The sequence below is a fragment of the Serinus canaria genome, chromosome 2 (genome assembly GCF_022539315.1).
Source record: "Serinus canaria isolate serCan28SL12 chromosome 2, serCan2020, whole genome shotgun sequence".
In the NCBI taxonomy this organism is placed as follows: domain Eukaryota; kingdom Metazoa; phylum Chordata; class Aves; order Passeriformes; family Fringillidae; genus Serinus; species Serinus canaria.
The window spans coordinates 140,268,378-140,293,276 of NC_066315.1; the positions used below are offsets into that span (position 1 = coordinate 140,268,378).

Consider the following 24,899-nt stretch of genomic DNA (forward strand, 5'->3'; position numbering starts at 1 on the left):
GGCGGGGGTGTTCAGCCTAGAGAAAAGGACAAGGGGGATCTTATAGCTTTCTACAATTCCCTGAAAGGAGTTTGTAGCCAGGTGCGGGTCGGTCTTTTCTCCCACGAAAGCAGCGACAGGATGAGAGGAAATGGCCTTAAGCTGCGCCAGAGGAGGTTTAGGTTGGACATCGGGAAGTTTTTCAGAGAAAGGCTGATTAGACGCTGGAATGGGCTGCCCCGGGAAGCGGTGGGGTCACGGTCCCTGAAGGTGTTTGAGGAAAGCTCGGGCGCAGCCCTCAGGGGGATGCGGGGTCACGGCCCGGCCCTGGCGACCCCGCGCCCTTCCCGAACCCGATCGACCCCGGTAGTCCCGGGGGCGGAGCTGCGCATGCGCCCCCTCGGCGCGGCCCCGCCCCCGAGCCGGCGGGCTGCGCTGCCGCGGGCGCGCGCAGGAACATGGAGGCGGCGGCGCGGGAGAGCCGGGCGCGCCAGGCGGCGGGCGCGGGGCGGTAGCGGCTCCCGGCCGCCCTCCCTCCCTTCAGCCCTCCCTTTCTTCGCTCCCGCCCCCTCCGCTACTCCAGCGGCGGAGAGAGGCGGCCCGCCTGCCCCCCCGCACAGGGCATGGCGGCCCCGGGCCCTCCGCGGCTGCCCCAGCTGCGGCTGGGCCCGCGGCTGCGGGCCGGGCTGGAGGTCGCGCTGCGGGTGCCGAGCCTGTTCCTCATCGACGCCATCTTCAACTCGGCCCCGCTGCCGGGCGGCTCCGTGAGCGCCGCGCTGCTGGGCACGCTGCTGCGGCTGCTGGGTGAGACGCCTTCCCTTCCTCCCCTCCCGAGAGACACGGACCGTGCCCCGCCGGCCCCGCTCACAGCCGCGGGCACGGCGCGGCCGCCGCTGCTCCCCGCCCCTGACCCGCTGCCTGGCTGCTGCTGCTGCCGCGGCCCGTCTCTCCCCTTCCCCCGTTCCCGATTCCCGTCCCCACCGGCTCCTGTTGCCACCGCCGAGCCCCTGCTCGGCCGCCCGGGTTGGATCATCACCTCGTGCCCGCTCCGGGCCCGGTTCATCCCCCCGATCTATCTCCCTGTCTCCTTCCGCCTTCTCCTGCCCCCGCAGCGGTGCGAGGACCCGGCGAGGGCTAGGGGCTGTGACCACCCCCCCCCACTCTGGGGGGCTTTCAGGGCGGAAGACATGTGACTTAGTGGGTATAGGGTTTTCATGTGCTTTTTAAAAAACCCTTTGGATAGCGTGATGTCTTCCTGAAATACCTTTTAAAGCCTTATTTTAGCAACAGCAATTCAGAAGTGCCGGGAATTTGGTTCCCAGAGGAAAGAGAAGCCTCTTGAAACTTGCCAATGGTTATTTTCAAGCTTTTTTTTTTCTTCCTATGATGGATGAAAGTCAGTGGTACAACTAGGTGATACTGTTTCCAATGTCGTTAACTTGGGTTCTGAGCCTCGGCTCAGTGGGAGTCCCGTTCAGCGAACTGCTGTACAGGTGATACTGTGCTGCGTATCACGTTTTGGAGCTGGCGATCCTGAGGCAGGAAGGAGAACACAAAACAAACCAAGTTGTTGTTTCGGTTTTATTTGGTTTTTTTTTTTTTTTTTTTTTTTTGCAGGCCCGAGAGAGATGGATTTTATTTGACGTTTATAGTAGAAGAGAAACAGGAAGGAAATAGGCAGTACAGCTTTTGGGGCAAGAAGCAGAGAAGAGAGGGTTAAAGGAAATGTGCTCAGTGAGAAGTGTGGTGTGACTGCATCACACAAGTCGAGGAGCAGAGGGGGGAAAAAGTAAACAATAACCTATAGCAAGACAGCAGGAGAGGAGAGCAAAGGAAGGAGGTTACAAAGCGCAGCAGGTGTTTTGGTTTTTTTACATTTATTATATGTTTTATGTTTATTATTATTGCTTTGGTTAAGGGTGCCAGGGAAAGTCTGTGTTCACATCAGAAGTGATGCTGAGGAGATCCTAAGTTGCCTCCTTTGCCTGCCGTGCCACGGGTATGGTGTGTCTGGGATGGGGAGCAGGGGTTCTTCCCCTCTGCTTCCCATTTTCTTGACCCTTTGTTCAACACTTATGGAATTGCTAAAAGTGATAATTCCTTTTATAAAAAATTACATTGCAGTGCCTCACCAACTTAATTTTAGGAACCCTTCATCATATGATCCAGATGCTGTGAGAAGAGCATCAAAATTAATCCCACCTTTGTAAATGAGTGGTGGATATATTGTTCAATGATGTCCCTTAAGTGTGTAGTACTGGGATTACCAGATTCAGCCACTTTTGACGTTTTAAATATATAAGCACTTTTCTGGAAGAGGTTGGGGGAGGAAGTGGGTAATTTTTGCCTTCTGCAAAAAAGCTTTGGGAATGTTTTATGCCAAGAAACTTATCTTGAACATTTAGAAAAGGGGTCTGTGGTTCTTGGCTTTCCAAAATTGAAGATTAAAATGTAGGCACCTAAAGATGATCTTAAACACCTTCCATGTGGTTCAGACAACAGAGTGCTTTTGCATGTTTTTTTTTTCTCATCTGAATTTGAGGATTACAGGGTTGGGTTTTTGCTGCTGTTAGGAAAGTGATATAGTTATTTTGGATCATTCTGTATTTTAATAATGGGAAAATGTTTTTTTACTTAGCATTTGCAGACTTTGAAGTACTGATCCAAACTTTCCCTGTAGCACAACAGCACAGGATAAATGGGCAATCTGTCCACCAGACACAAAGATTGAAGCTCTGGAGAGACTGATGATTTTTGGAGGGGATAATAAAGAGTTCTGAAATATTCTGGGAGTACAGCTCTTCAGGAATGCTAATAGAGATCTGCATGGGTGTTACAAAGTTTTACAGCAGGATTCCTCAGTCTGATTCTTCTGTCATTCTACACAAGTAAATAGAGTTATACATGGCACAGAACCAACTTCCACAGCTGGAGCACATTTTCTTTTGTGTCTTTGGTTAATCTTGCTTTGTCCCCAGCACAATGTTTACCTTTTCTATCTTTGCACTGGGTTTAAGTATCTCGATTCCAGCAGAGCCACCACTCCCAGGAGTGTGTGGCTGTCACCTCAGGCAGCAGTCCCTCCTCAGTGAGGACACTGAGTTTTCAGAAGGGTTCTATAAATACTTGAGTCTGCAGAAAGATGTGGAAGTAAATAAAATGACTGGAGCTAAGGAAAAAGAGCTTGGCAGTTCCACATGAATGAAGTGCTCATGTGTAAAAGTGATTGTCCCCTGCACGTGACTGAAAGTAGAATCCTAAGTGGTGGGCTGCTATAAAGATACTGACAAATTTCAGGGTTTAAAGGAAAAAAAATGAGACTGAGACATTAATTGTAACACAATAAATTATTTTAAAAGTAAGTGCATTGTGGTTTGGTTCAGTGCTATGTTTGGAGGCCATACTGGGACAGCTGGCAATGGGATGGCACAGGTAGAAAGAGTAAAGATGAGTAGAGAGACAAACCTTATGAAAAGAGGAACTGCAGCATTTCCTAGCAGAGGGAAAATGTAAAAAGACTTACTGTTTTGAAAGGCAAATGGGGATGGGTACAGGGCAGGCAAAGTCTTCTTCTGTTGAGATGGACTGTGGCATAAATGGAGATGGGGGAAAGGAGTGCTCACTGTCCCTTCTGAGATCCACTACCACTTAGGGTCTTTTGAGTCTCCTTCAGTGAGTCTTGACTTTTCCTTATATGTATTAACAGAGACATGCTGTGCTTTTTGTTAGTGCCTCTTCAGAAGAACCAGTGGGACAAGCTCTATTGACTCACTCTTGTACTGCTTTTAGAGATGTGTCTTGCATGTGAAACGTCAGTGTTTTAGGAATGACCTGCAGTATCTAAATACAGGCCTGTTACTGCCACTGCAAGGCACAAAAATAGGTTTTGTTAAGGCGTGTTTCAGAGCAGCCTGCTTACTGTAAAATGCATCTCCCTTGGCTCAAATGATCAGAATTACATAAATAACGACCTTGTACAGGCATGTGAGCCTTTTCTGTGACTTCTGAGAAAAGACAAAGGCTACAAACTCATCAGCAGTATTGGCTTTCCTAAAGATGTTTGTGGTGGTTAAAATGACAAGGCAACTGTCAAGCTTATTTTGTAGCAAGTGCTGCATGGAACCAATATTCAGCTTTTCCTGGAAGAACTGAGCTACGATGCAAGGGGCTTTCTGAAAACTGATAGAGGCTTTTCCTCAGTCCACTTCACACGGTTACCACGTTAATGATTAATTTAAGAGAATGTGTTTATATCAGCCAGTGCTACTGGCAAGGAATATTGTTCAGGCAAATTCATAACTTTATTTGTAGGCTGCCTTTTGCAGTTGATTCATGTTGGTCCTCTCCCTAATTCTCAATCCTCCAAGATCTGAAGGTGGTTTAGAGGGGTTTTTTTGGTATATTTTTGTATGTTTGGTGGTTGTTGTTTTGGTTTTTTTTTAATCAAATGCTATTTCAAAGATTTTATTCTCATGATCAAGGGCCTATGGCTTAATATTTTTTAACACTTGTTTATGGTGGATTTAGAACAGCCTAAACTGTCAGAAAAGACCAACGCTGCCCTCCAGCAGAAAGAGCATTATTCTTGATTTCATTGGTTTTAGTACAGAGATTGAAAGCAACTTAGAATCAAATATAAGTTGTGGAGATCGAAATCTCTCCAAACTGGTTTGGATGAGAAAGCAGTTGCATAGGGTGGAAGCTGATTGAGAAGTCCAAAACAAAGGCAGAGTGTTTCCTGAAAAAGAAACTGTTTAAGGAAATTAATCTAGTGCTAAGTGCCATTTAATTTAGCACCTCTTAGTGTAGAGCCCTTACCTATGTCTTGCACAGTGATGGAATTCATAAATTACACTGCAGAAGTTTACTGCAGGGACATGTAACCCCAAACTCCCAAAGCTGCAGTTGCTCTGATAGGATTTCTCATAGGAAGGTGCAGATTTCCCAGGCATGGTCAAGATGTGGTTGTGGTCAATATGAGGGAGAGGTTAGCAAGCAGGAATTTAAAGGCCTAAATCTGACTTCTAACAAGACAGACAAGTTTGCACTGGCATTGGCAAAGAGGCAATTGGTGCAGTTTGGATTCTGTGCACAAAAGCTGTATACTGTGGAAGGTCTTCCTCATGTGACCTTTATCACCACTCTCACCAGAAATAAAAGCAAACAGAAGGCAAATAGAAGTGCCTTCCCCACAGCAAAGTACAGCAATTTTTTACTATTTTCCCATTAAAGAGTTTTACTGAAGTGTTTTGGTTACTTACCTTTAGTACTCCATGTAGGACAGCTGTAGTTGAGTGCCTTGCTCAAGTGAATAAGGGGACTTACTAAATCTTACTCGTTTATTTTTTATGAGTTTTCCTTATAAAGGTGATGCTTTATCTGTTGGGGATTGATTTATTTTTAGAACTTGTCTACCCTTGGATTTCAGGACTAAGGCTGAAAGGCTGAGAGTTGTCACTATTCTAGTCTAAAACTGCATCAGACTTCACAGTAATTGTGATTTTAGGGCTTGCAGTGGCTTTGCTTCACAGCTGTAGTGCTCAGATGTTAAATGCAGAGATTAACTCGTCCTCTTGCCTGTTCTCTGAAAAGGGCACCACTGGTAATGCAAAGTTACAAGTGACTAATGGGGAAGTGATACATTAAATAAATGTAGCTCCAGAAGTAATAGGTTAAAATCTGCTGTTGAACTTCTACTGAAAACTAAGTGATTTCAATCTGGTTTTAGGTGTCTTTGTATCCAGCGTTGTTCTGGTCTTACAACAGCGAGCACTTTTCAAGTTCTACATGATCGCCTCAGCGTTTCTGCTGGCTGCAACTTCAGTGTTGGTGAATTACTATGCTGCTTTGCACATAAACTTCTACAGTGCCTACAACACAGCTGCATTCGGAATTCAGATTTTCCCACATAAAGGACCTTCGCTATGGATGGCACTTTCCATCCTTCAGCTTACCTTTGGAATTGGATATGTTACATTGCTAAACATGCAGTCCCTATACTCTCAACTCATCATCCTGGATATACTGATTCCTGTAATTGGCTTGGTTGTTGAATTACCTTTAAATGTCCGGCAAGTACTTGTTTTTATTTCAGGCCTAGTTCTGACACTAAATACCACAGCCATTTTAGCTACAAAAATCAAGTGGTTCTATTATTCGGTACGATACGTTTATCTGCTGGTGAGGCATATGTATCGTATTTATGGATTACAGCTATTGATGGAAGACACATGGAAAAGGATTCGGTTTCCAGCTGTACTGCGCGTCTTTTGGCTAACAAGACTTACAGCACAAGCTGTGGTATTAACTTATGTAGTAAAGATGGCTGAAAACAACACGGAAGAAAAATTCTTCTTGATATCGTGGGATAACTGTTGGGAACTGATCTGCAGCCTGATCATAAGTGGGTGTGACTCCACTTTAACTGTATTGGGCATGAGTGCCGTCATTTCCTCAATAGCGCATTATTTGGGACTTGGTATCCTGGCCTTCATTGGGTCAACTGATGAGGATGACAAAAGGCTTGGGTTTGTAGCACCCGTCTTGTTTTTCATTTTGGCTCTGCAGACTGGTTTAAGTGGACTGAAACCAGAGGAACGATTAGTTCGCCTGAGTCGAAACATGTGCCTTTTGTTGACCGCAGTCCTGCATTTTATCCATGGAATGACAGACCCCGTGCTGATGTCTCTCAGTGCCTCCCATGTGTCATCATTCCGTAGACACTTTCCTGTACTGTTTGTCTCAGCTTGCCTTTTCGTTCTTCCAGTTCTGCTCAGTTACATCCTCTGGCACCACTATGCACTAAATACTTGGCTTTTTGCAGTCACAGCGTTCTGTGTAGAGCTTTGCCTAAAAGTAATAGTTTCTATCACTGTTTATATATTGTTTATGATTGATGGCTACTATAATGTGCTATGGGAAAAACTTGATGATTATGTCTATTATGTTCGGTCAACTGGCAATATTATTGAGTTTATATTTGGAGTAATCATGTTTGGAAATGGAGCTTACACGATGGTTTTTGAATCGGGAAGCAAAATTCGTGCTTGCATGATGTGTCTGCACGCGTACTTCAACATCTACCTGCAAGCCAAGAATGGCTGGAAGACTTTTATAAACCGCCGCACTGCTGTGAAGAAGATTAACTCGCTTCCAGAGGTAAAAGGAGCTCGGTTACAGGAAATTGATGATGTCTGTGCAATCTGCTACCACGAGTTCACCACCTCTGCGCGCATTACTCCATGCAACCATTATTTCCATGCACTTTGTCTTCGGAAGTGGCTGTACATTCAGGACACGTGCCCGATGTGCCATCAGAAAGTGTATATTGAGGACAAAGAAAATGCCAATATCTCTAACAACAACGGGTTTGTAGCACCAAATGAAAATCCTGTACGGGTTGCAGAAGAAGCTGCTGATGCTGAAAATGAATTAAATGAAGATAATGACAGTTCTGATAGTGACGAGGAAGATGGCGACTGTGTGGCACAGCACTTGAATGAGACTCTTAATGTTGACTCTAACTCTATTGGTGATTAGGATGTCCTTTATTAAGCCGTGAGGTATTTGTTCAAGATTGACTCCAACAGAATAAAAGTATCACTTTGTAGTTATTGTACTTAAGCACAACAGCAGTATCTCAATGTGGAGTCTGTGAATGGTGGTTGTTTACTGTGGTGTGTGCTACTGTAAATATACCTCTAATTTTTGCTGGTCTCTTTCATGACCACCTTAAAATTATGTACATTATTGTACATGGAATAAAATGTTTTCACATTTTTAAGATGGTTGGAAAAACACTCTTTAATTGATGTAGTGATAATGCTGTGCCAAAGACTGTATACCAGTAATCCCCAATCAATGTCTTCTGGATGCAAATGAAAAATACTGGTGAAAATAGACTGTTCAGCCGGTCAACTCAGAAAATGAAAGCCTGAGCCAAAGCAGCTTTACTTAAAAATTCAGTATTAGCAGAGCTTTACTGCAAAAAACTAGTGAGTTGTGTTTAAAAAAAAAAAAAAAAATTAGGTTGGTAGACTTAATGCTATAGCATTTGCGTATGTGGAACAAAAGGCAACACTGCTCAGCTTTCTGGTGAAGCAGCAAAGTGCATGCCGTGGACATGTCCGACCTTCCTGAACTCTCAGCAGAGGCTTGAAGTGCTTTACATGTGAATGCAGTGGCCTGGGGCTCATCCTGTGCCTCCATGCTAACTGGAGTTACAGGCATGGCCTGGCCTTGAAGTCAATCCTGAATCTTGACAAAAGGGGAACAGGGCTGAGAAACTGCACAAATGTAGACCACCTTTTCAAAAGCAGCTTTAATCTTGTACCATAAGAACCCCACACCCACTACACATTGGCTTCCATTGATTAGAACTTGCAGGAATGATGATTTTTAAATTTTTGCAATATCTTTACTGAAGTTACGCTGAATAAATGTAAGAAAAACAGCTTTACATATTTGGAAAGAAGACTTTAATGGTGTTGTTATATAGAGTATTGGCCAACTCAACTGGGTCATCTTCTCTTACTGCTGCCATTATTTCCAGTATTTGACTAAAAAAGAAAGATTTATATTAGAAGACTGAAACCCAGAACTTCAGAATGTACTTGAGATTGCTGCATGTGTATGTACAACTCACTAAGATTAAGCTGGAATAAAAACCTACACTAAGAGCAATAGGGCAGGGTGCTCAGATATGCAAATAGATTCACTTTTAAGTTACTAACTGCCATTTTCTTTACACTGCACACTGGTTTGCTTACTGGTACAGATTCATCTTTGGTCTTTTGACTCTTGTTTGGAGGTAATTAAACAGCTTTCTGTTTTGAAGGAAGTGTCATTTTGTGGGTGTCTTTATCAATGATCTTCATTTTTCAAACAAAAATTCATTAGCTTGTCAAGGCTAAGGCTGCACTATGAATAGACAGCTTTATCAGAGCACAGTGCTGCCAAAGTAACTTACTCCTACTTCCCAATTCTATAGCTTAATTGTGATTAATGTGGTCAGGTATTTGCAGTAAATATTAAATGAGCAATTTCAAAAGGCTCAGGGCCTTGATACAAGCCAGGAAGAAGAGGTAAAAGAAATGGAATGAACATGATTAAAACCAAGCCACAACCTTTTCTCTGCAATTGCTTTCTTGATTTTGTATCAGTCATTCTTTAAAAAAAAAAAAAAAGAAAAAGTAAAAGTAATATTCTGTACCCTTCCAGAGATGTGTCATACTTTGATTTTTCCAGTAGCAGCAAAAATCTTCAAACTTCACTTTGAAGAGTAAGAAGCTTAAGCTTGGTAGTAAGGTTTGGTTTGCTGAGGCAATAGCTAAACTTCTTTTTGCAAAAGACAGCATAGAAGAAGTTGCTCTTAATAATTATTTTACTGCAAATATTTTCCTAGATGCAGAATTAGCGATGAGATGGAGTGAGATCAGGTCTATACATAAATGAGTACCAAATACCAAAGAATTTCACCCAAGAAGACTTAGAGCTTACTTATTTCTCCTCACTTGGATGCAATAGAAGGCTGTATGTTACTGTAACAACTGTGTATGTGAAACTGCTGAAGGAGAAAAGTCTCTTGTGGCTAAACTTTTTAAAAAATAGCTTCCAAGGGGAGTAGTTCTAAATAAATATATATGAAACAGAAATATCATTATCAAAATTGAAAGGTGTCCAAAGAGCTCTACCAAAACTAGGCAAATGGTAATTTTCTCCTCCCAAATGAGCTGTATTAAACTGTATATATACCCGAAACATTAAAGACACTTTGTGGACTGAGTAACATTCTCTCACAGGGGATTTTGCTACTTGAGAAGTTACAAAACACCAATTATCAGTTACCATTCTGCATTTTTCTTAAGGTTTAAAAGGTTCTTCAAATTCACCTGCTTATAATGAACATTACTGGGATAATAATTTCAAAGGTTGAGCCAAACAGTATTTTTTTCATAAAAGAAGGGAAAAGCCAAAGCACAGCATTTGTGTAATGATCTTGAGTGCATTTGTGCACTCTGCATCTATGCAGAACAGACTGCATTTTGAGTTTGGGGGTTTCTGAAACATTTCTGTAAATGACAACTAAGGCAGAAGACAAATATGTGGGGGGTGTTCTTGACATATGGGCTGGTTGAAATAGTAACAGTGGAGGCCCTTCACTTGTGATCAGAAGAGTGTTTTCTTTTGATCTCTTCCCCAACTCCAAAATTAGGGACTGACCCTAGACAGTCTTAAAATACTGAAGCAACCCTTCTGTGCTAATGTGTCCTCTTCACATTTTTTTTTTTTTAATTAAAAAAAATAAAAATTCAACAAGTATTACAATTGACCTAATCACATTGATTATATCTGAACACTAGGAGATGTCACCATGTAAGCTTAAACTGTGCTTTTATATCATTAGTGGTTTTCCAAGTTCCTTCATGTCTCAGAAAGCATCAGAATTCCCTTCACTTCTCAATTAAATTCTTGTTTAGATACCTTACTTCATACCTGGATCTTTAGTATTATCCTGAGCAGTATTTCAAAATCTAGGCAGGGATTTCTGAAAATTCAGTATTTCATCTGTTTAATGGTATTTAATGCAGATAACTAAACATTTCACTAAAACAATTACACATTTTCCTGTTTTTCACCCTTCTGTGAGGAACTGTGTGGAAAGGAGGAAGAAAACTGTGTCTGTGCTTAACAATTCTGTTCATAAGCCCCTGGAGTTCTCTTTCACTACCCTGTATCTTGGCTGCTGTCATTCATATCTAAATTGCACAGGATTCTTTGAAGCACAACAGCAGAAGGAAGAAACATCCCTGACAAAAGGCATGTTGTGGCAGTTCATGTCACAGGCCTGTGACAGCAGCAGTGTCACAGGCACTGCAGGTGCCTCAGCACTGTCCCACCTGTGGGACTGTCCCCTGATGCCCAGGGCTGGATCAGTTTTAAAAATTACCTGAACAACAAGTGAGTGAAATGAATATTCAAGCCAGCTTGCTTCAGAGGGTTTAATCTCTTCTGCAGTGCATCAAGTGAAAAAATAAAAATGGTACTGGTTTCACTTTCAGGGAGCATTGAATATCCAGAGTAGCTGAAGTAGGAAAATTAAGATTTCTAATTTTTTCCACAGCTTATAAAGCAAAACCTTGCACAAGAAATTACTTTAGAATTAATTTCTATTTTCTACATTACTAAATAACTGGGATTTTTCTATGTTTTTTCTCATCAGAGTTGAAGTATTTAAAGTCAGAGTGCAGTGGTACACTTACATTATATGGCAGGGTTCATTTCTGTCCTTCAAGCAGTGCCCTTTTTCCCATTTCTTTTTTGTAGGAAATGTAGTTTTAACATATTTTGATCCAGCATGAGTATTTTTCACTCCACACCAAGGTGCATCTAGTTTAAGTCGAAAAAAAGAATTAGGAGTGCAATTGTTTCAGAATAGCATGAGATAGTTTGATCAACTACTTCTATAGACAAAAGCTCCTGCAATCTTCTTCCAGCAACAACCTCCAGCACAAAAGGAAATTTAAGAGATCTGGAAATTTAACATCTTGGATTTTTATACCATTATCTTCAGGATTTTACACTTGAAAAGATCAGCAAAAACAGTACATAACACTAATTTCCTCTGACAGGATAAAGAGAGCCAGACACACTGCATGCATTCCACAGAAGCTTCCTGTATAACAGGTCTGTACTTCACGTGCAAATAAATTTAAGGATTTAGCAGTTTGCAATTTTCCTTTCTCAAGACTCAGAAATTAAAATAAATACTGTATTTGTACTGTCAATTATTGATAACTGAACATGAAAAAAGAGAACATGACATCCCTAGTCAGTCCATTAAAATGACTGCTCAGTGGGTTAATTTCACCTATTCCATTTAAAGAGCAGTTGTTTCCAAATGCCATTACTGCTGCCAGTGGCTAACTCATAGCCATTTCCCTGTGCTGGGCACATCTCCAGCAGGCTACATTTCAAAAGATACTTAAGAAGGATTCTGGTACATTTAGAAATCCAAGTTGTGAATTTGTCCTTTTCATCTTCCCCTGCAATGTCAGGAACTGACACAGCAGCTTATTCCTTCCAGCAGAAGGCTGGAAAGGAGTAGTTCTGTAAACTGCTTTCTCAAGTAAAGAAAATAGCCAGTGTTCTGAATTATTTGGGTCTTGATTCTGCTTTATAATTGCTACACCAGTACACCACTGCCTATTGTCACAAACTGACCAAGATTAAAAATCTTACCAGTCTCTATCATTAATCGTTCACTAGGAATTGATTTCAGTGTTTCCAAGTTGGCTTCTGTTTTCAGTGAACTAGAAAATTTAGAGTTTGGTTAAAAAGAAAAAAAAAACATAAAAAGCATATTAAAGTAATTACTGTGCCTATTAAAGTGTTTTGTAGCAAAGACAGTTTCCTAAATAATTCTGTTCATTAGTAAAAATTTGCTTCCTTTTTAACAATACCACCTGTAAATGAAAATTGTGCAGAAAACAGGAAATTTAGAGTTAGTGGGAGAAGCCATCTCACCCCAGTAAGCTGCAGAACCCCTTTGGCTGCCCTTGCTTGCCTGGTGACAGCTTCTGTAGCTTACAAAGTGGTGCTGGCTGGCATTTGGCCAGGTGACTGCTGAGAATCCAAACTGCATAACCAGGAGATGAGGCACTCAGGTTACAAGTGCATTACTCCAGCATTTGACAGGCACCTGAAAGTCAGGCTGTTTTTTAAAGGCTCCTCAGAAGGAGTCTTTCCATCTTCAACAATCTTATTTAATTACAAGCAAGGATTGTCCTGAGGGTAGTAGAGTGGACGTGGATTAGCTCACTGAGCTGCACAGCAAGAGCTCTGATGGCTAACAGACTAATGTGAGCAATTCTAAATCTGTCAGATGACTAAGGAGAGCTTTGAAAACTTGACCTCACTGTTTTAAAGAAAGCAATGAGGTCACTACAGCTGCCATTTTAAAGCAATTGTATTTCTTGTAAAGAACTTACCAGCCATTTATTCCAATATAAAGATCCAAATCTATTAGAGCTGCTGCTTGTTCCTTTGTGCCATCAAAAGAATGTACCTAGAGCACATAAATAGAGATACACAGACATATAAAAATACTATGTACTTTTATTAAAACTCCAGTCATTCAAAAGTATGCATTACCTTTTATTAGCATCAAATACCTTCAACAGTATGCATTACACAGCATTACAAACATCAAGATGGGACATGGCTCAGTTAATTCTGAATTTGAGCAAAGTTCAGGCTGAAGTCACCTGAATGCTGCACTGGAAGTGGTTACTACACTTAAACAGTAAATATGTGAATAAAGGCCTATCCAGTGATACCCTTTTGGCCCTGGAACTCCCTGTAACTGGGAGATAATACTCAGGAAGTAATCCTGTGCATGTTGAATTTTTAGATTCTTTCCTCAGTATTCCCTTCAGGGCACTGTCAGGGCCACATTAAGAACAGCATTCTGTTCTCCACAGATGTTAGTCAGTCCACTGGAACTAGCAAGACAGTCCTCTTGGTCATTCCAGAGAGGAAAGTAGAGGGTCACAAGTTACACAATGTAATGCAGCTGGGAACTGCATCTCCTCAGCCTGAGTGGAGCAAAGAGACTGCTCTGCTTCCCTGTGCTGTGACAGGGGCAGGCAGTTGCAGAAGATGCCTGCTCATTTCTCCCCTCTTTCCTGGCTGTGCAAGAAAAAAGAAAGGGAGGAAGGAAGGAGAGCCTTCATAGCATTACACAGGACATTACACATGCAAAGCACTGAGTGTAGGAAAGGGTTTTGTGGGAACAAAGGACAAACCTGGGAACTCCAATATTCTTGTAGGAGGTGTGGTCGCATGTCAGAATCAAGAGCATTTATTACTTTTGAAAAATTCAGTCATAATGGAAACCTGAAAAAGCATTGCTGGATTTCCCATTTCACCCAAAGCTTTTCCTGTTAGACTTTTGAAATAAAAAACGTGATCTGAATATCTAAAGACAGTAATCCAAAGTTCCATCTGGATCTAATTAGAAAACGATGTCCAACGTCAGAAGCAAATGTCTGAGGTTATGGCTTCCACTGGGAACATGCATCTAAATGATCTGTGGTCTGAATGCATTGCAGTTACAGACACTGAGGAGTTGGGAAAAGGCCAAAGTCAATTATGAGGTGCTTAGACTGTCCTGCTGTCAGGCCAAGAAAAGCTGTTCACATCAGCTGCAGAGCTTTTTCTCAGCCTATCTTCTTACCTTGCAAAAATCCTGTTGAATAAGCAATAAAAATAAAAACAACAAAAGGGACTGGAAAATTTACTAATTAATAACAGCTTAAATGATGTAACAGGAAGCCTATGCAGATCCATGACAAACAAGAAATTGCATATTAAGCAGCAATATTCACACACATGCATGGAAAAATGAATGCTACTCTGAAGTCCATACTTACCACCCCTCCTAGAACTCTATCTCTGTTTCTTCGCATTATGTCTAGGAAATGAAATAAAAATATAGAACAGCTTTATAACAGATGAATATAGAAGAATTTTTACATTCAGAATTTGCTGTAAATAGGAAACTCTCAAACACAACCCACCTAAAAATTCAGCATGTGAGTTTCTACAGTGCAGAAACATGGGCAACTGCATCTGTTCTGACAAATCAAATTGTTTTTCAAAATACCTGTAAAATAAAATTCAGCTTTAAAGAGAAACTCAGTGTAAGAATGAATAAGGACAGTAAAAGATTTTTTTTTACTCAAGCTTCTGACCTTCAGAGCTAAAGACAGCATTACTGGATTTGCCATGCGAAAGTTCTTATTTGTGCAAGGATTTAAAATAACCTCTTTTCCATGTCTATTTCCACACCTGTGATCTATGCTTGAAGACAGATAAGTGGCCAAGAGCCTCAGTACTGCAGAATGTACATGTATACATGCTGAGCACATACTCTTGAGTAGTGTGGGAGGGAGCTGGAGTTAATTTTTGTTTATTTATTTATTTATTTATTTATTGTGGAAGAGGAACTGACTGTTCCTTCCACAAAGTTCTGAAATGTGAGGAATGGGAGAGTGAGGATGGCAGAGGCCACTATTTCAAGAAGCACTCATAAACACAATGAGGGTGAGCAGGGGAGCACTGTGCAGGCTTCTACAGCCTTCAGTGGCCAAACTGCATCAGAGCTGCTGATCTGTGAGTAACAATCCACTCTCTTGGGGTGGAACAAATATCAGATTAGACATCATACTTCTGCCTATTGTCTTTACCTGTTTTCCCTCCCTTCCTCTGTGTTCCTGTATCCTTTCCTTTTCACTCCTTTTTATCCCTCTCCAACTTTGTACTCCTCGGAGCTGCTCTTGATGGGGTGGTAACAGGGAGACCCCACCCTGTGAAGAGACACTGGAATGTGGGCAGAAGGAAGGTAAGGAGGTAGCCAGGTTCCCCAATGCAATTGCCAAAGGAAACTACTCAGCACTGAACTAACCTGTGCTTGTCATTAGCAGGAGCTCTGCAATTACCATTCCACATCTCTGCTGCCCAGCTCCACCCAGGCAGGGGAAACACCCATGCTCAGGGAACACAGCATGGGTGATTCTTAAGCATGGCAGAAGGCCAGCAGTGCATGGGTGACTCAGTGTCCTCATGCTATTTGAAAGATGATGTTACTTGGGTGAAGCAGGAGAACAACACTGCCCATCCCAGCAGGCTGGGGCTCTAGGCACGTACTGGATTTCTTGAGGTGTTGCTGTTAAAACACAGTCCAGGGCACTGGGAAATTCCCACCATCAGTTATCATAGCCATTTCAAGGGGAAACTCCAGGGATCACACACTACTGTGTATCAGTCACTTATCCATCAGGAGAAAGTGACAGCAAACCACTAGTTTGATTTACATTTTCCTAAAAAAAAACCAACCCTAAACAAATATGCAACTGGCCATTTAATTAAACGTCATTTTCACTATTTTCTGTGTATTACAAGTTGATATTTCTCAGATCAAAGTTACCTTCCCTGTCAATCAGTGCAAATCTTTGAGATGAAATGGGTTAAACAAATCAGCAGCAACCTTGAAAACTGACATGAAAATTCATGAGAATGCATTACACCTACTTTGAATCTTCTTTGTCTAGATATCTTGCTTAGTTTAGCTTGTTTGACTAAATATAAATTATTTGCAACTCATGATTGCTCTTGTGGTTAAATAGCTACAATTGCTTGATTTTTGGTGTCAGTTTTCTTTTAACAGAATACTTGTTTCACATGGGAAAGAGGTTTTAGAGACAGAATTGCAAGTAAGCTCCCCAAGCAACTTACTGGCCAATTTCCATCTAATTTTGAGAAGGGTAAAGCCCTGAAAAGTACAAAGTTTAGTGTCCCTGCAAATGGAAATGTAACTCAGGCTTCTTCCATTCCTAGCAACAACAAAGCCCCACTCATGTTGAAAGAGGAGGTGGATGGGGCAGTTATTGAAGAGAAAAAAATTATTTAAAAAAAATTTAAAATCCCAACCCCTGGAAAAGCATGAAGAAACCAGACATACACTGACTGGAATGATAAGAAAATAACTCAGTAGGAAACTAACCCTGAGGAGTTACAGTGCTTAAGGAACAACCTGCTCCCTTGAGGAAGCTTAGTTTTGACCATCACATTCAAATGCTACAGGACCAAGACAGTAAAGGAGCTAAAGCAAACTGGCCTTGCTGAGGTAGATCTCCAGACAAACACTTCTGAATTAATCTGAGTAATGGTGCATGTGATATTGTGATTATACAGACCCCTCCCACTAGTACAGCAGATGTGAAACATCTATATGCTTATCAGGGCATTTATAATACAGGTTTCACCTTAATGTGAAGGCAGTACCTTCATCTTACTACCATTCAAATCACTGCTTTCTGTTGGAAAAGTTCTAAGCATGGGGAAGATTTCTGAAATAAAGAGTTCTTAGGAACACTACAGCAAAGAAATTTCATCTTTATTAGATTCTTATTAACTTATAAACTGAAAAAAACCATAAAAAATAATGTACAGGTGAAAATTATCGAAAAGAAAACACAGCATAACTAACCAGAAAAATGTTGATTAAGTACTAAACGAAAAAGAGGTCATGCTCTGATTTGCTGGGAAACAAACCTACTGCTCTTCTGTGGGGGAACTGTGCAGCTGTGTGCCAGCCCTCCCCGTGACTGCTGCACCTCAACTCCTGAGCAGCTGCAAACCAGTGAACTGTCCCCATGTATTACACACTCTGCCTTCCTCTGTTTAGTTCACTGATCAGGCCTGTCATCTCTTTCTTTACAACTCAATTTCAGTGCACCCAATTAGCTGCTCTTCAGCTGCAGTCCACTGGACAAGGAAATGAGATATATGTATTTTCTCTAACATCAAGGCAGTTAAGGATCTTAAAATCTGATACTCCATCAGTATTTTAGTTTGCCACACAAAATAAACAGATTATGCTCTGACCTGTGCTTTGCTGAACTTCATGTGCACTGAATTCTATCAGGAAAAAGAGTCCTGTCCTCTTTGCTGAGTATTTCACTGTAGGTCTGTAGCATTATGAAGAATCCTCCTATTGCTAATATGCAGCAATTAGAAAAAACACAACCAACCACTGCCCCCCAGTGACTAATTTACTCAAAACAGTAACATGCAAATGTAATTCATTAATCACTCATGTGAATTTATCACTTGTATCTTTCAATCGGTTCCCTCTGCAGAGAGAAATTCTAAATAGAAGAATGTAGGCTGATTGTAGGGGCTGTGGTAGCTTCCTTCCATTCAGCATCTATGCTGCACCTCCTGAGACAACCTTTACCATCAGCTCCCCATTATCTGCTCCCAGCTAACACCTTCCTTACTAAAAGCTCTTTTTTATCCACTACTTTTATCACTGCTTTTGATGTATGCTTTTGATAATTCTGCTCCCTTCCTCATGCCTTTCACTCAACAACCCAATTCTTTCACACTACATTTATGGGGTTTTTCCCATAATTGTCTTTTAGCTCTTAACTATTAGCAAGAATTAACATTTCTCACACCCAGAAATCCACAATTTCTGGTCAGTTTTACAGAAAAAGACATGTTGACAGAAGTCAACACCAGGGAGGTAGCAAAATTTAGCACATTGCACTACTTGAATGTAGGCATATTTCTTTGAATTCCCATTTCTGCCAAATAATCTCTGGGCACAACCCTGCAAATTTTAGGGCTAGATGTGACAGTTTGTTATGTGGCAGAACACAAGATAGAAAACACTACTGTAAATTGCTACAAGTCAGTTCACAGTCATCATAAGTTTCTTACTTGAGTTGGATGTCCTTTGGGCAAAATTCTAATCTATCGAAATCTACAAACAGAAAGAACACAAACCCCATTTAGTATTTTAGTTTGGTTTTTTTTTTTTTTTTTTTAGTATATGTCTAGAAAAAAATATTGAAGTAATAAGAGAACACTTACCTAAGCCACATTCTCCAACTGCTACTACCTTTGTCCTATTTTTTTCAATCAGATTTTTTAATTCAGATAAATACTGTTCAGGGCTATTCTGCTCAAATTCTCCACAGCGAGTAGGGTGACAGCCAACTGTACTGAAAAACATGTCTAAAGAAAGAGAGTATTAGGAGATTAAAAAAAAAGAAAAAGAAAATTTATTTAAGGCACAGATAACATCTGCCTCTGGAGATTTTTTTTTATTGGTCACAATTTTAAAAGAAAACTCCCTTTGGCTATATTTATCTTAGTGATAATTTCATTAGACAGACAGTTTCTGCCTTAATAATGTCAGACAGTATCTCCAGTGGGGGCGTGTGCACATGTCTTCTTTTAGGACACATTATTTGGTGCACTCCAAAACTGCAGCTTAGAGCTGAACTGTTCTGCTGGAGCAGCCTCCAATAAATCAAACAATTGTTGAGGCTGGATGAAACCTCTCGAGATCATTTAGAAATACATCTCGTTCAAAGTGCATTAGGCTATCCCAGCTGTAAGAACTGCAGAGAGCATTTCCCTCAAGTCCCCTGCATAAGCTGTAAGAGAATTTCAGAGCTCACATCTCCTGATTAACCCAAGTATCTAGATTACTATGCCTAATCTATGATCTAGATTACTATGCCAAAACTAACACTTCTGCTAAGTGTAAAAGCACTGGGGAAGGGAAAAAACAGGTAAGGCCCTGAGCAACTTGCCCTAATGTTCAAGCCAGTCCTGCCTTCCTGAAGGGAAGTGGAAATGTGGATTGGCTTGGACCAAATTATCTCCTTGAGTTCATTCAAACCAAAATTATTTTATGTTTCTGTTAGTAAACAGTACTTTATCATGTGTTTTAGTTCAAATACATATTTAAGTAATTAGTGGGATGAAATCTGCCACAAGAAAAAAGAAGAGCCATTGTCCTTTCACAGAAAGAAAAACCAGGGGAATGATCAAAATAAAGATACCTCTCTTGATCAAGCTAATCATAACAGACTGGTGAGTAAAAAACAAACAAAAAGCCAACAAACCCCATATATTTCACAACATGCAAGCACTTCATCTTATTTCTAGAACAGAACTTTGTATTAATATTTTTATTCCAGAAATTTTCTATAATTTCTATTTTTATTTAGAAATACAACATGCACAAAAAGAGTGATTCCTTCCAGCATCAGGGATCTAAAGAGCAACACACAAACTCATACACAATGCATTCATTCCACTCTGAAATGTAATTTCTCATTTTAATCTGAGAGTCTGTAAACACCTCTGAGGCAGGTCCTCTTGAACTCAATTCTGAGCACAGAGAAGGTTATATTTTTGACTGACAATGTAAATTTAAAGTGAAAATACCATTTGTCTGTGCCAGCTGCAATGCATCTTTACTATCTTCTAGACTCCCACCTGTAATCAAAAACTTGAAACAAGAGAAGTACTGTCAGTGTGGATGTTCTTTGAACATCAAACAGAATGTTTAAGTAAACACTCAGATACAAGGAAGGATCTTGACAGAGAACATATGAATACAATTACTAATATACATATAACAAGATTTCATAAATCAGCAATAAACCTTAATGGTCCTCAGGAGCTAGTAAATACAGTCAGCTGCAAAATATGACTTTTTTCCCCTTAATCTAAGTATCTTGTATGCTAAATATTTATATCACTAAAGGAATAAAATACTTCAATTTTCAGCAATATTAGCTTCCTCACACGATGACTGAAGACTGTACTTGCACTCAAGAATTGATACTTAGAAATATTCTCCCTGGCCTGCAGCTGGGGAAAGTATAGACTCTCAAAGACCCAAAACAAGACAAGAGTAAATAGTTAAACCAAAAAATGACTCTGTATCAGAGCTGGGATTATAAATTTAAGCATTTCCATCTCCGATCTTTTATTTTTACCTTAACGTTATCACATGAGAAGTGCTGCCTACAGTGTACTTTTGAACCACCACTTGCAGAATATTTCACCCTGGGTTGTAACAGCCAATCTACAGTGGTTTTGGACAACTCTTCCCCCTGCAGGTGCTATCCAGCAGGCTCTGTCAGCACCAGCTCAGACATTCCCACATTCCCAGGGCACTCATGACAGACGGACACATCCCAACAACATCACTGAGAAATATTAAGCTGAAAATGGCTCAGCGCATACCAACACAGAGCAAAACTTCACAAAAAATTACCATAAAGCAGCATCTTCACAAAAAAATAACAGTACTTTCTAATCAGCAGATTAAGGTTCTAGGCAAGCAGGAACAATCTGTGATTGAACTGATTTCTGACACTGTACAGGCCAGTAGCAATACTGAGAACAGCTAAGGGCAGGAACTCCTGAATAACATTTCTCAATCCACTGTGCATCTTGAAAAAGTTATGCAGCTTATCTATTTTTGATGACAAAATTTTTAAAAATGCACTTATTTTCAGAGGCTGGTATAAAAATTAAATAGCAGTTATACAGCACATATAAATGTGACCTCACTCCTGTATTTGCTGCAGTGAGGTAAGTTCTCTATCACTAGTTTTCTTCTTTTGTTTCCCAGTGCATTTCTCACTCTTTTCAGATGAGAGTTTTTCAACAAACTCCCAAGATGCCTGTTCCTCTGCTATAGGAGTGTTTACTTCCTTATTTCTAATCTGGTAGCCTTAGTAGTGCAGTAGAACAGTTTGTGACAGTATGCACTGTATTCTATGCTAATTCATACTTTTATCAGAAATTTATTCAGTTTAGAGAGAAAGCGAGACAGGCTAAACCATGGGATATGATGCACTGCTGGAAACACCCATTTCCGGTTCAGAGTTACAAATTCTCTCATAAGGATGTTGTTTTAATACATGTAAGCCAGTATTTACCAGCAAACACGCAGATGTCTCAACTTTAAGTGGGCACTCCCAGCCCTTCTGCAGTTTCCAATTTCCTTTACATGGAGAAATACCTGAAGACCTCAATCAGAAGAGTTTGATCTTCAGCAGTAATTGTTGATTAAGAATCATAGAATCATAAAGGTTAGAAAATACCTCCAAGATGACTGAGTTCTACCTCTGACTGATCACTGCCACCTTGTCAACTAAACCAGAGCACTGAGTGCCACATCCAGTAGTTTCTTGAACAATTCCACAGGAAGATGACCAGAACTTCCCTGAGCAGCCAGTTCCAGTGTCTGACAACCCTTTCCAGGAAGAAATCCTTCCTTGATGTCCAACCTGAACCTCCCTGGCAGAGCATGAGGTCATTTCCTCTTCTCCTGTCACTTCTTGCCTGGGAAAAGAGACTGATCCCCACCTGGCTACAGCCTCCTTTCAGGAGTTGTAAGTGATGAGGTCTGCTCTGAGCCTCCTTTTCTCCAGGTTAAAAAAACTCCCAGCTCCCACAGCTGCTCCTCATAAGATTTACTCTCTAAGAGCCACACAGAATAAAGGAAAAAATATTCTAAAAATATAGGCAGTATTATATTGCCTATAATATTGCCTATTTTCCAACATGGAAAATTACGTACCACTTCATTGCAGCAGGTCAGAGGAGAATATCTTTCTGTTGAAACTGTACAAAATAACTTCTACATCCACATCACCAACAATATCACTGAACAGCAACAATCAGCTTCAATAATGATCTGTGCAAACGGAAAGACCATGCTCTGCACAGAACACTTTTGTTTTGTGCTACTAAAGGAAGTTACTGCATTTTCCATTCAAGTCCCACAAACACTGTTTTAGTGGGAGAGCACTAAAACCCAAATATTGGAAAGCAGCTTAAAATTTTAACGCCATTTCATTATAAGAAATTACCTTTTTAACGCCAACTTTGACTGCTCTCTCTATTACATCCAGAAGGTCATCTGCAAAAGTTCATAAAAATGCCATGAATTGAACTTGAGCTTTTTACAGCATAGTTTAACTACTTTTCAATTTTCATGTAGTCAAAATTCTTATAAATAAATCTTTAAAACATACTTAATTAATCTTTATAAGACAATACCAAAGTGCAATAACTAGAGATCCAATTTAAATCCAAGAAGTCAGTGGAAGTTTTTCCATGTACTTTATAAGGCTCTCTGCTTTTACATCCGTAACTAAAGGTCACAAGAGCAAAAAGCCCCAAATTATAATTAGTAACTTGTGATTCAGCAATGCAATATTTTGACAGACCACTGTTCATAACTCTCATATCAGTTTATCAATGCAATCCTAAGTAGATTAGCAATTGTCCATTTTGCTCCAGAAGCAGAGTTACCTGCATGTAAAAAGCAATTAAGACAATGCATTTTGGTTAGGGTATCCAACTTAGTTAGTCAGGCTTTCTTTTTTAAGCCCAGGTACCTAAGGAGGAGAAGAAAGAAACCCTAACATCATGTTCTGACACGCAAGAGGCTTCTAATTCAACAAAAGGGATTCTGTCTTCCAGCACATGCAAATAAATATTTACCTTGATGCTTCTGTGTTCCCCTGTAGACTCCTCTGAACATAGGATCTGTCAGGTTAATACCAATATCTATGGAAAACAGAGACAGAAATTAGAAGTTTTAGCTGTTCTGTATTTTATTTTGAATATTAATAAGCTAGGGAAGACAATAGAAACCCTATCTAAACCCTGAACCAGCAAACTGGTAAGTCATAAAATGCTTAAGCATAAACTTACTTGCATAACTTGAGAACTTACTCCTTACTAGAAGTGACAGAAAAATTAAACTTCTCCCTCTGTACAACTTCAGACTTTCTGTGAGTGATTATACACACGCTCATAACCACCAAAGTGAACACAAATATGCTTTTTATTGCAAACAAATCTGCTTCTCACACGAGCACACAAATTTACACAAACAGACATTAAAAAAGGGAAAATGATGCATTTCCATACAGCCTTCCACGGGTGGGAGCAGCAGCAGCAGCATGCCTCCGGAGGGCTGCCTGTTCTCCCTCCTAGTGCCATCCCTGGGCCATCCCAGCCGCCCAGCAGCACTAACGGGACACTGACGGGACACCTGCAATGCAGGTACCGGCTGGCGCTGCCCGGCCCGGCCCGGCCCAGCAGCCTCGCAGCCAAGGCCTGAACACCGGCTCCAGAACAGCTGCCAGCGCTTAAAGCGGGGATTCTAGCGGACAGGAAAATTTTCCAAGGAAATACTAAGCTGCTCTGTAGGGCTTCCACATGAGCTGACCTTTTGAAGTTATTTACAGGTTTTCCGTCGAATTTCCTAAAAATACTTAAATTTTCACTCAAGCCAGTTGCATACAGTCAGAAACAACCACCACTAATGCAGCAATGCAGGACAGGGAGCGAAGGGCGGCCAAGCCCCCCGGAGCTGGGGGTAACCAAGGAGCAGCAGCCATAGGGCCGACACAGCACAAACATTCCCAAACGCTGCCCCGGGGCTCCAAGGCCGCCGAACCTCGGGACACCGAGAGGGACCGCAGGAGGCGACAAGCAGGAACTGGAGTGGGAAGCGACAAGCCCTAGCAGAGGTGCTGGGACAAACCTAAGAGACTGTAATAAATCTGAGGGACTGGGACAAACCCTGGGTAAGGAGCTGGAGAGGAGGAGACAAGCACTGGATGAAGGGCTGCGACAAGCCCTGCCACTACCACAGCACAGCCCGAAGCTCCGTCCGCTGCGCGGGGCCCCTCACGCTGTGGGGTAGCGGTGGCTATCTCGGCCCAGCACCGGGCGAGGAGCGGGAGGCCTGGGTCAAAGACCCGGGGACAGAAACCCCCCGCCCTCCCCGCCACCCCCTCACCGATAAACTTGGCGCGGCTCATGGCGGCTGCGGGCGCTCTCGGTGGCGGTAGCGCGGGCGGGGCCGCGGCGCCCTCCCGGCATCCCCCGCGCGGAGGGGAGGGCCCGCGGAGCCGGGCGCCATGGCCGCCTACCTGACCCACCAGCAGAAGGTGCTGCGGCTGTACAAGAAATCCCTGCGGCACCTCGAGTCCTGGTGCATCCATCGGTGAGGGCGAGGGGAGCTGGGAGCGCTGGCCGCCCTCACATCGGGGCGCTCAGCCCCGCGCTTGGCTGGGCCTGGGGTGGGCGATGGTTGTTTTCCTCCTCACTGTGCGTGACCTCTGTCCGTAGAGACAAGTACCGCTACTTTGCCTGCCTCCTGAGGGACCGCTTCGATAAGAACAAGAATGTCAAGGATATGGTGAAAGCCACCGAGCTGCTGAAGGCCGGGGAGGAGGAGTTCTGGGCCAACCAGCACCCGCAGCCGTACATCTTCGCCGACTCCCCCGGGGGCATTGCGTACGAGAGATACGAGATGTACAAGGTGAGACAAGGAACGAGGCCAGGGGACTGCCAGCCGCTCGTGCTGGGAGCTCCTGCGCTGGCTTTGCGCGTTTTGTGTCACCTGACGTGGACAGGGCCGCAGCTTGGCTCGGCAGTGTCATTTCACCGCTCCATGGACATCTTGCTGCTTGTGTGGGAGGAGCTGCTCTGGTCCTGGAAAATGGAGTTTCTTGATC

The 24,899-nt window shown here is 41.9% G+C and overlaps 2 protein-coding genes across 4 annotated transcripts; one reads left to right on the forward strand and one right to left on the reverse strand.

Annotated features, from left to right (window-relative positions):
* The first annotated feature begins 432 nt into the window (after positions 1-432).
* On the forward strand, positions 433-7,762 carry RNF139 (ring finger protein 139). The gene is made up of 2 exons (XM_009090701.4): positions 433-783; positions 5,708-7,762. The coding sequence occupies exons 1-2, from the start codon at positions 603-605 to the stop codon at positions 7,516-7,518; spliced, it is 1,992 nt and encodes a 663-aa protein (XP_009088949.3). The 5' UTR covers positions 433-602; the 3' UTR covers positions 7,519-7,762.
* A 633-nt stretch (positions 7,763-8,395) lies between these two features.
* Positions 8,396-24,385, reverse strand: TATDN1 (TatD DNase domain containing 1). 3 transcript variants are annotated; one of them, XM_018913742.3, is made up of 13 exons: positions 24,179-24,385; positions 22,870-22,935; positions 22,233-22,282; positions 19,789-19,852; positions 18,421-18,564; positions 18,268-18,310; positions 14,559-14,644; positions 14,412-14,452; positions 12,969-13,045; positions 12,220-12,290; positions 11,241-11,367; positions 10,928-11,062; positions 8,435-8,537 (listed from the first exon to the last, which is right to left on the reverse strand). In XM_018913742.3, exons 1-13 carry the CDS (start codon positions 24,381-24,383, stop codon positions 8,435-8,437), a joined length of 1,212 nt encoding a protein of 403 aa, XP_018769287.3. In that variant the 5' UTR covers positions 24,384-24,385. The 3 variants fall into 3 exon arrangements, with proteins under 3 accessions (XP_009086307.4, XP_018769287.3, XP_018769303.2); XM_018913758.3 differs by lacking the exon at positions 24,179-24,385 and adding an exon at positions 23,959-24,172; XM_009088059.4 differs by lacking the exon at positions 10,928-11,062 and having other exon boundaries at positions 8,396-8,537.
* Between the last annotated feature and the right edge of the window lie 514 nt (positions 24,386-24,899).